Source organism: Chrysemys picta, chromosome 17 (genome assembly GCF_011386835.1).
Source record: "Chrysemys picta bellii isolate R12L10 chromosome 17, ASM1138683v2, whole genome shotgun sequence".
Classification (NCBI taxonomy): Eukaryota; Metazoa; Chordata; order Testudines; family Emydidae; genus Chrysemys; species Chrysemys picta.
Window position 1 is genome coordinate 1,581,750 of NC_088807.1, and position 10,859 is coordinate 1,592,608.

The 10,859-nt window shown below is 56.3% G+C and overlaps 1 protein-coding gene across 1 annotated transcript; it reads right to left on the reverse strand.

The window, feature by feature from the left end:
• Positions 1 to 1,241: 1,241 nt before the first annotated feature.
• LOC101938966 (cytochrome P450 2F3-like) lies at positions 1,242 to 10,119 on the reverse strand. The gene is made up of 9 exons (XM_008175061.4): positions 9,346 to 10,119; positions 8,598 to 8,760; positions 7,243 to 7,392; positions 6,584 to 6,744; positions 5,693 to 5,869; positions 3,717 to 3,858; positions 3,210 to 3,397; positions 2,258 to 2,399; positions 1,242 to 1,493 (listed from the first exon to the last, which is right to left on the reverse strand). The coding sequence occupies exons 1-9, from the start codon at positions 9,520 to 9,522 to the stop codon at positions 1,312 to 1,314; spliced, it is 1,482 nt and encodes a 493-aa protein (XP_008173283.2). The 5' UTR covers positions 9,523 to 10,119; the 3' UTR covers positions 1,242 to 1,311.
• Positions 10,120 to 10,859: the final 740 nt, after the last annotated feature.

A 10,859-nucleotide genomic window follows, 5' to 3' on the forward strand; every position in this document is an offset into this window, starting at 1 on the left:
GACTTTTGTGTGTTGTTTTGGGCTGATCAAACCCATTTAATCATTTCAAAACACTTGGACTTCTTTGTTTTTTGGGTCTAATCTGCTTCAATTTGGAAAGGAAACCAGGAAACCCGGGCTGGTTCCCATAAACAATGTCAAAACGTTTAGCCGAGCTCAAAATCCTCCCCACCCCCCCAACCCTGACACTTTTATTTGAGTCAGGAGATCCGTCAAACCCGACCCTGCCTTACCAATTGTTTGGACCAATCGGCATTTTTCAATGGGGGAAAAAAACAATTTGTCGAAAAAGTCCCACCCAGCTCTGCTCACTGGAGCCTCGGCCAGAAGCCCAAAGCCCTTGAGAGGTCAGCTTCCCACCGCACACCCAGGGGGTGCCAGGGTGGGCAGAGATGGCCCCATAGGACTCCCTTCTTATGTGGGGCTGGTCCATGTGTCTTCTCCCATCCCCTGGTGTAGGGGGCTGCATACAGCCCTATATCTATTCACCGCTTCCCCAAGGGCTGGTGGGCGGCAGAACGTGAGTTCGAACCTGGACTGGCTGAAATTTTTCCTTCTCCACATAGGGGAACACCAGGGTGCATCATGGGAAATGTAGTCCTCCCGGGGAGGCTGGCCTATGGAGGAGATGGGGTTCATGAGCCACGTGAACTACAACTCCCATGAGGCACTCCTGACTCAATATATTTCTGGTTTTGATCCCCTCCTCCCCAAAATCACACTTTTCTGTGGGAAAATTTTGATGACACATTTCACACCTTCCCCTTGTCAAATTTTCACCAGGGAAGGGGAGGGAAAAAGTCCATCTCTAGTTAGAGCAGCCCCAAGGCTGCTCTGAGATACACGGGGCCCACAACACAGGCAGTGCAAAGAAGTCTTTAACCCAGCTTCATCCTGCCAAAGGTTTGAAAAGCTCTGTGCGACGTCCCAGGTGACTACTAGACCCGCGTCTGCTTTGAAAAGGCGGCTGGGCCTCACTGCGGACGCTCGGGGAGCTGGTGTCGCTCCCGGACGAGTGGACAAATCTCACCCCCGGAGTCTAGCGCGGTTGGACTCGCTGGGCAGAGCTCATGGCGGGAAGCAAGGGGGGCTGGCATCGAACGGGGATCCCCTAAGGGACGGTTTCAGAGTTGGGGGTGCAAGACCGCTCCTGTGGCCTCGCTGAGCCTGGCTGAAGTTGGGCATTATGGGGCTTTTCCCTGCACAGCCCTTCAGGAAAACCCACCGAGTGGCACGCGAGCTGGCGAAAGGTAGGTCCCTTTATTGGGGAGCGAAGGGGGGCAGCAGCCGGGGGGGGCTGGGAGGCAGGGCTCAGCGGGGAAGGAGGCAGAACTGGTAGGGCCGCGGGATGCTCCCCAGGCCGCTGGACTCGGGCGTGATGTCGATCTCGGCGGGCGCCACCAGGGTCCGGAGGGTGAAGTTCTGCAGGATGGCGGTGAGGAAGATGAACAGCTCCATGAGGGCCAAGCTCTCGCCCAAGCAGACCCGCTTCCCTGCAAGGGAGAGAGGCCGAGGTGCTGGGGAAACGGAGCCGGCCTGCCCGGCCTCGGCCCAGTCCCAGCTGGCCGCCTCCCCGCCGCTCAGCGACAGCTGCGAGCCCTGCCCCAGGGGAGTGTCCGCGTGGGGGAGCTGGCGGGGGGGTATCATGGGGGGTGCTGCAGGGTGGGGCCCTGCCAGCGGCGAGTTGCGGCGAGTCCCTGGGAGTTGCCAGGGCAACGCCGGCATCAGTTAGCGGGGGGGGCAAGATCCCGCGTGGTGACAGGAGGCTGCTCCTCAGAGCTATGGGAAAGGCGCTGGTTTCTACTGGGGAACAGAGTCACAGGTGGAACTGGGGAGAGAACCCAGGAGTCCGGGCTCCAAGCACCCCCGGTGTAACCACTAGACCCCACTCCCCTCCCAGAGCCGGGGAGAGAACCCAGGAGTCCGGGCTCCCAGCCCCCCTGCTCTAACCACTAGACCCCACTCCCCTCCCAGAGCCGGGGAGAGAACCCAGGAGTCCTGGCTCCCAGCCCCCCACCCCCCGCTCTAACCACTAGACCCCCACTCCCATCCCAGAGCTGGGGAGAGAACCCAGGAGTCCGGGCTCCCAGCCCCCCCCCTCCTGCTCTAACCACTAGACCCCTCTCCCCTCCCAGAGCCGGGGAGAGAACCCAGGAGTCCGGGCTGGGGGCCGCACTCTGCCCACAGCAATGGGAGAGGCTCCTGCTCTGCCGTGTCCTGGCGTCGTCCCCGCCCGGCTCTGCCCCAGCGGCGCTACCTGCCGAGAAGGCCATGAAGGCGTCGTTTCTCCGGAAGCGCCCGTTCTCGTCCAGGAAGTGGGAGGGGTCGAAGCAGGTGGGGTTCTTGAACTGGGTGGGGTCGGCCTGGGCCGTGCACAGCAGCGGGATGATGTTCAAGTCCTGCGGAGCCAGCAGGGGGTTCAGCCATGAGACCCAGACATCCCGATATTAGGGGCTTTGTCTTGTAGAGGCAACTATCTCCCCTCCCCCCACCTGACTTTTCACACTTGTGATCTCAGCACTGTAGGCTGGGACGAGGCCTTGGAGACGGCCACGTGCCCTGTGGGGCTGGCTTCACCGCCCCAGGTCGGCTCGCTCCAGCACACGGCGCATCCTGCAGGCTGAACCCTGCCACCAAGCCTACTGCAGGTGGGGCAGTGAAAGGGGGCGTGGCTAGTGAAAGGGGCGTGGTTGGGGTAGGGGGCGTGGCCAGCAAAAAGTGGGTGTGATTGGAGAAGGGGGAGTGACTAGTGAAAGGGGGTGTGATTGGAGAAGGGGCGTGGCTAACGAAAGGGGCGTGGTTAGGTAGGGGGCGTGGCTGGTGAAAGGGGCATGGTTGGAGAAGGGGGTACGGCTAATGAAAAGGGGGTGTGGGTGAAGAAGGGGGCGTGGCTACTGAAAAGGGCTGTGGTTGGGGCGCGGGGCGTGGCTAGTTAAAAGGGGTGTGGTTGAAGAAGGGGGTGTGATGAGTGAGGGAAGGGGTGTGGTTGGAGAAGGGGGCGTGGTTAGTGAAACGGGGCGGGGTTGGCGACGGGGCATGGCTAGTGAAAAGGGGCGTGGTTGGAGAAGGGGCGTGGCTAGTGAAAGAGGTGTGGTCGGAGGAAGGGATGGGGCTGGGTGCCCTCCCAGTCGGCGATTTCAGCCCGTGCAGCCATCCTTCCCCAGCGTAACTCAGAGCAGCCCCCGGGCTCCTGCGTGGGGCCCACCTACCTTGGGCAGCGTGTAGCCGCGGAACTGAATGTCCCGGGTGACGGTGTGGGGCACGCCCATGGGGACGATGTCCGCGAAGCGCTGGATCTCGTGAATGACGGCGTCGGTGTAGGGCATCTGGCTCCGGTCCTCCATGCAGGGGCTGCGGTGGGGGCCGATCACCCGGTCGATCTCCTCGTGCAGCTTCTCTGGAGGGAAGGGGGCAGGGTCAGGCCGGCGCAGGGGCGGCACCCGCCATAAAGCCCCCAGGGCCAGGAGCCTCACCGGTGTTGATCCACATCACTTAACTGCAGCCTGCAGAGACGTCAGCGGGGGAACCCGGCCTCCCCTGGACGCCAGCTCAGATCCGCCCCATTGACTCCCCCGGAGCTCGGGCTGGGGACATTTGACCAGCAACTCTCTTTGGGTGAGTTACGAACGTGAGCCCCTCCTGCCCCCGTCTGCCCCCCGCCTACGTTGGGATACTCCCGGCCTCTGGGAATTCTTCACCCCCTGCCCCGGGGCTACCTTCTATCTCAGGGTGTCGCAGTAAGATGCGGAGCCCGTATCTCAAGGTGGAGCTGACGGTCTCCGTCCCGGCGAAGAACAGGTTGACGGTGGTTTTCGACATCGTCTCGTCGTTAAAGTGTGTGTTGGGGTTGTGCTTTTCCTGCGGAGGAAGGGTGCGAGAACGTTTAGTGTGTGTGTGTGTGAGACACCACCACGTACTAGGATTCTCTCTGGGGTGTGTGACCCCACTGGGGGAGATTTCCTACAGTTAGGTGAAACTTTTATTCGGCAAACAGGCCGCCCGGAAGCACCCGGCCACTTTGCATCGATTTCGCCACGTGGGGCGTTAAAAGAACATTGGAGGGGGAAAGTCGCCACGTTTCGTTCGTTTTGGTTTGAAACAACTTTGTTTCAGCTTGTCCTTTAATTTTCGGAAGGAAAAAACATGTAAAGTGTTTGACGGTCAAAATCCAAATGAAAGGAAAATGTTCCCGACTTTTCGATTTGGCAAGAAGTTTCAATTCTTTTCCTCGTGATTTCTGGAGATCTGGGTTCTGGCGTGTGAGCGGCGTGACAGGAGGAGCTCTCCCTCTGCATCCCAGCTGACCTGCTCAGCGGTGCTATTGATGGATCAGTTGTAAAATCGAGGGCCTCTTGACTAGAGATGGACAATTCCTCCCCCCACCCTCCCACCCTCGGCAAATAGTGCCTTTTCGGAGCACCAGAACTGTTTGCAAATTTAGGTTGAATCCAGCAAATAGTTTCGGCCAAAAACAATAAGATTTTTTTTTCCAGAAAAGGTTGAAACGGTTCATTTCAGCTGGTTCAGAACGGCTCACTTCGATTTTTCATTTCAAAATGGAGTTTCATTGAAAAAAAGAAAAGAAAAGACAAAAACTCCTGAAAATGTCCTGACACTACATGAAAAAAATAGCAATAAAAATGGTTTGGGGTTGAATGAAACATTCAGTTTGACCCGAAACAATTTTTTTTTGTTTCAGCAAGAACAATCTTTAAAAAATCCAGTTTTGGTTTGAACCAAACCAAATTTCTTGTCTTGGTTCGGGCCCTGAACCAACCGTCAGCTCTGCTCTTCATGGCTTGTGCTCGTGAAAGATCAACTGACGTTGTCTTGCAAGTATTTTGCGACCACAGCGACTTGTCAGATTCCAACTCAGACAATTCTGTGCAGCCTGTTGCCATCCCCCGGGTGCATGGAGTTTGTCTCTTTCCTCACCCCCCACCCCCAATCCCTTTTTAAATCTACCAATTCTTTCAAATGAAGGGGGAAAGGGCCAGCAAACCCCAAAGAGTTTTTAATCCCCCCCCCAGCCTATCCAAAAAATAGTGTGGGAGCTTCATAACTCATGTCCCCCTGCGACTCCACTAAATTAGGAACGTAGAACTAGAAGGAACAATTAGGAACCTAAGTCCCCTGCTATGAAATTCACCCGCCTCTACTTCAAATCCAACCCACGTGAAATCACAGAAATCACAGAATCACAGGGCTGGAAGGGACCTCAGGAGGTCATCTAGTCCAACCCCCTGCTCAAAGCAGGACCAATCCCCAGACAGATTTTTGCTCCAGATCCCTAAATGGCCCCCTCAAGGATTGAACTCACAACCCTGGGTTTAGCAGGCCAATGCTCAAACCAAATCATAGAATCATAGAAGATCAGGGTGGGAAGGGACCTCAGGCGGTATCTAGTCCAACCCCCTGCTCAAAGCAGGACCAATCCCCAGACAGATTTTTGCCCCTGGAGGAAAATGCATGCTGGCACCCTCTTTTGGCTGATCCAGCGAGAGGATAACAGCTTACTACTGCAGCCAAAGAATGGGATTGCCCCCGCGCTCAAGCGGTGGAATTCTGGGCTTTGGGGCCGGGTTCAAGGGGTGTGACCGGCAGGCGCTAGTTTTCCGCGAGCAGCACCCTTTTTGCTACTGTTCGGGCTGGGGCCAGCTCGGGGGCTCTCCTGCTGGCCAGGACGGGCTACCTGCTGGATTTTGATGAGGAAGCAGTCGATGAAATCCCGCGGGTTGTTGGGATCCAGGAGCTCTTTATGCATCTTCAGCTGCTCGCCGACGAAAGCGGCCAGCTTCAGGTAGTTCTTGTAGATTTGCCTGTGGGGCCCGGGGACGTGTCTCATGATCTTGGGGAACGTGAACAGCAACTGGAAAGAAGCCGGGGGGAGGGACAGAACTGTTAGTGGCTCTGTTCTCCCGGGACACAGCCAGGGACTGTGTTCCCCTCTAGGGACAGCAGCGGGGTGTAGATCTCAGACCGGCCCTCGGCTTGAGGACTCATGAGCATGGCTGGTCTGGCCAAATCTTGATCAAGGGCTTCTGGGCAGAATGGACTGGGGCAGAGTAGGGGTAGGGTGGTCGTGCGACCATGCTATGGGGCAGGAATGAGACTGGAATCCTGTATCCAGCCTGGGCTCCGCCCTGCAAACAAGACGTTGAGGAATTGGAGAGGGGTTCAGAGGAAGACGACTCGCGGGCGGTCTGGAAAACCTGCCTCACAGCACGAGGAAGCGCCATGTCTATTTAGCTTCTCCAAGAAGCATGGTCCATACGTACCTCCAGGGGGAGGAGATTTCGGACAGCCGAGGTCTCTAATCTAGCAACAAAGGCTGAGTGAAATCTAAAGGCTGGGGGCTGAAGGCAGAGAAATTCAGACAGGAAATAAAGAGCAAACATTTAATTGTGAGGGCGATTAGCCCTGCGGATGGGCTGGTGTCTCTGTCATGGCAGCCCTGAAAGACACGGGCTAGCTCACCCATCAGATATGGGCTGGAGGCAGGAATTGTCGAGTGAGGTTCTCAGGGCTGTATGGTGGTCTAGGAGAGGAGGCCCCCCCGACCCCGTTCTGAATCCTCTCTCACCTGTCCCCAGGTGGAGCTCATGAGTTTCCAGTTGCTGTTGATCAAGTTGAGCAGGGTGAGGAACTTCTCGTCGGTGTATTCGAAACGCTCCCCGAAGACCAGGGTGCAGATGATGTTGGAGCCGGCGCAGCTCAGGAAGAAGGTGGGGTCGAAGGGTTTGCCTAGAGGGGAGAGCGAGGGCCTGCTGTTAATCCCAGGCCTTGTGGCCTCAGCCGTCTCCAGGGATCTCAAGGCACCGTAAATTAATTTAGCCGCACTTTTCCCTGGCAAGCAGGAGTTCTCACTGCCTGTCAGATGGGGGAAACTGAGGCACAGAGCGGGGCACTGACCCAGCCCAGGTCACAGAATGAGTGGAATGGAATCCGGCATTCCCGACTCCCTGCTTGACCCAGTAGGTGACAAGCTATACCCAGACACAGAACCCAGGAGTCCTAGGTGCCTCCCCCTGCTCTAACCACTAGACCCCATGCCCCTCCCAAAGCTGGGATAGAACCCAGGCGTCCTGGCTCCCCCCCACCCGCCAAAGAACCTAATTGGGTTTGTGCAGACTGGAGGCAGAGCCCCAGTGTTCGGATCAGGACGCAATGTTTGGATCCTGGATCTCTGGATATCCTGGTCACTGCCCCTCCCCCCCGGCTCATCCGTGAACGGAGCCGAACCTTCTGTTTTCCGGAACTCGGACACCAGGTACTGGGCCTCCTCCTTGATCCGCTCCTCCATGCTCCGCTTCCCCATGCCGAAGTTCTTGAAGGTGGTGATGGCAAATCGGCGCAGCTGCCGCCACCGCTCCCCGGTGCCGTAGACAATCCCTGTGCAAAGGAAATTCAGTGCTGATCATTGCAAAAGTAACACACAGTGGACAGCGTGATCCCAGCTCTCCATACACAACGATCGGGTCTCAATGGGTGTTACCGCGCAAGACAGAGATCTTGGCGGCACTGTGGAGAGTTCTCTGAAAACATCCACCCGATGTGCAGCGGCATCAAAAAAGCGAACAGGATGCTGGGAAACATCAAGAAAGGGAGAGATCATAGGACAGAAAATCTCATGTTGCCTCTATATAAATCCATGGTATGTCCACAGCTTGAATCCTGCGTGCAGATGTGGTCGTCCCATCTCCAAAAAGATCTATTGGAATTGGAAAAGGTTCAGAGAAGGGCAATAGAAATTCTTAGGGGCATGGAATGGCTGCCATATGAGGAGAGATTAATTAGACTGGGACTGTTCAGCTTGGAAAAGAGACGACTAAGGGGGGATATGCTAGAGGGCTATAAAATCATGACGGGTGTGGAGCAAGTGAATAGGGACGTGTTATTTACTCCTTCACTTAACAAGAACTGGGGGTGAAATAATTAATAATCATCAGGTTTAAAACAAACAAAAGGAAGGACTTCTGCACCCAACACGGACAACCGGTGGAACTCCTTGCCAGGGGATGTTGTGACGTATAACTGGGCTCAAAAAAAGAACTGGATCAGTTCCTGGAGGATAGATCCATCAACAGCTATTAGCCAAGGTGGTCAGGGACACAACCCCATGCTCTAGGTGGCCCTAAACCTCTGACGGCCAGAGGCTGGGAGTGGACGCCAGGGGATGGGTCACTCGATAGCTGCCCTGTTCTGTTCATTCCCGCACCGGCGGCTGTCAGAGACAGGATACTGGACTAGACGGAGCATTGGTCTGACCTAGCCTGGCCATTCTTATGCACCACGCACTAGACACCACTCCTTTCTGTGACCTGGGGAGAGAACCCAGGCGTCCTGACTCCCGGCTCCAACTCACTGGACACCACTCCCCTTCCTGACCTGGGGAGAGAACCCAGGCGTCCTGACTCCCGGCCTCCCCCGCTCTAAGCACTAACGAGCGAGGTCTCTCCTAGGAAGGGGAAATGGACGGGAATCGACCATGATCGCTGCCCCGGGGTTTCACACCCGTCCGCGGTACGATTCCAGACCCTGCAATACAGCCAGGGGGCCAGGAGACTGAGCTGTGTGTGCGTCCGTCCGCGCCTCACCGTTCCCGTGACTCCACATCTGCACTGCCGGGAAGTCTCCCCTGCCGCTGAACTCCTCGGCCTTATCGATCAGGGCTTCCTTCAGCACCTTGTACCCAGAGAGCACCACGCAGGGCCGGGAGCCCAGGTGAAAGGTGTAGATCGGGCCGTAGGTTTCGCTGAGCTGGAAGGAATAAAGGAAGGGTGCTGTTAACCCCCAGCTGCAAGGGTCAGTGCTCAGGGCGTGCGGCTGGGAGTCAGGACACCTGGGTTCTCTCCCTGGCTCTGGGAGGGGAGTGGGGTCTAGTGGTTAGAGCAGGGGGGGCTGGGAGCCAGGACTCCTGGGTTCTCTCCCGGCTCTGGGAGGGGAGTGGGGTCTAGTGGTTAGAGCAGCGGGGGCTGGGAGCCAGGACTCCTGGGTTCTCTCCCCAGCTCTGGGAGGGGAGTGAGGTCTAGTGGGTGGAGCGGGGGGGGGGCATTCTCAGAGTCTAGGCTCCCAGGTTCTCCTGTGATACTAATAATAATTCGAGCCGCGTGACAAAGAGAATTCCGTTTTTGAGACAAATTTCCAAAGTGACAAACGGTTTTTGTTTTGCTGAACTCCACGAGCGTTCGGCCCCCAAATGCCTGTGAGGCTCTGGGCCTAGACGCCCGCCTGAGGTCGCGTCCGGCCGCCCATTCCTATGACTCTATGAAAAGCCACGTTTCTGACGGAAAACGTTCCTGCCCACTCGAACCATAATAACGAGCAAACCGAGGCACAACTCACCTTCCGCAGAGACTTTATCAGCTCCTTCACCTCCACCTGCAGCATGTTCCCCAGGAACGGGATGGGGGTGGGCCCGGGCGGCAGGTTGCCCCAGGTTTTCTTCTTCCGGGTCGAGAGGAGTAACAAGCACATGACGCATATTGCCAGGAGGATGCTGAGGGTCCCACTGAAATCCATCCTGGAGCCGGCCTGTCTGCTCTGCTGCTCTTCGCGTTAGACCCTGGGTGATGCTGGCAGAGCCTTGTCTATCTAGCCCCCCCCCCCGGGGGCCGTGCTGATAACGGCCCTCTTTGCATCACAGCTCTGAGTAAATAATTGCTGCTGGATGGCGAAATTTGGAATTTTCCCCTGGGGCCCCTTGCGCCATCCATGGGGACCACCTGGGACAGCTCCTCCGCGGGGGCTTGAACCCACAACCTCGCTCGCAAGCCTCCCTCACTGACCCGCCGTGTCCTCTCCATGGTGGACTCGTTCGCCTCGGCCCCGGGCGAGGGAAGGACTCAGCGTGGGCTGACGTGTGTTTATCTGGTGCGTGTCCACGGGCTGGGGCGTTATTCACCAATAAGGAATTCCGCCACACGAGCAGTTTATTCACTAGGGGAGGACCAACGACCATCAACTCCTTCAGTGCATCACTGGCTCGCTCTGTGCCTCAGTTTCCCCAGCTGTAAAATGGAGAGCATAGGCTCCCTCGTTTGGCTGTTCAGAATGAAATCTCTTTAGGTTGGAGTCTGGCTGTAGCTAAATGGCGTCTTGAACTCGGTTGGAGTTCTTAGGCGCTATTGTAATTAAAAAATAATAATAAAAGACAGGGTGAGGCGCGGTCTGGTGAAAGAAATCACAAGATCTTTACAGACAGGGAAGTGGGACACAGAGAGATTCAAGGCTGGGGCAGAGAGGACAGCCAAAGGCAGAGCTGCTGGGTCCTAAGCCAGTGTTAATCCCAACCCGTCAGCTCTCACCGCAGCTGATGCGTTTATTTGCCTGGTGTCAGGAGTTCACTGATAAACCATTTCATAGGAGGGAGGAGGGTAATTCTACTGCCAGACACCACCCCTTTCCCTTTCGTTAATGAGTAAACGTCCCCTTGCCCTCAAGTGGCTGGAGAGGACATGCAGTTATATTTTAAAAAAATGTTAAAAGGAGAAAAAGTGTTTTTTCTCCAATTTTTCTGACCTGTGAGTGAGCTGAAATACGTCCATTCTTTGCACAACTCTGCTTAGACCCAAAGTGGGGTTTGGTTTAGCGGGGGGACCAAATGTTTCAGAGCAAAAGGATTTTAGAAGCACACACGTCTGTCTTCCCTAAAGCTCTCCCTTCCCCAGATGGTAACCTGAGCAGGGCCACCCAGGGCATCGTGTGTCGCAGGCCGGGCCCCAAACTGGACCGGTCCCCACACTTGGCCCCTTTGACTTCCTGTTGACTCCCCACAGACTTCCCATTGACTTCACCAAGTTCTGCCTCAGCAACGTAACGACTGAGCAAAAACTGACTCCAGTCTGTAATATTGGGCT

Bases quoted from the DNA above. Each gene is read 5' to 3' on its own strand.
- LOC101938966 (XM_008175061.4), bottom strand. From the start codon at position 9,522: ATGGATTTCAGTGGGACCCTCAGCATCCTCCTGGCAATATGCGTCATG. The intron at 8,761-9,345 runs GTGAGTTGTGCC...TATTCCTTCCAG, and splicing joins TGATAAAGTCTCTGCGGAAG to CTCAGCGAAACCTACGGCCC. The intron at 7,393-8,597 runs GTGAGGCGCGGA...TCCTTTGCACAG, and splicing joins GATGTGGAGTCACGGGAACG to GGATTGTCTACGGCACCGGG.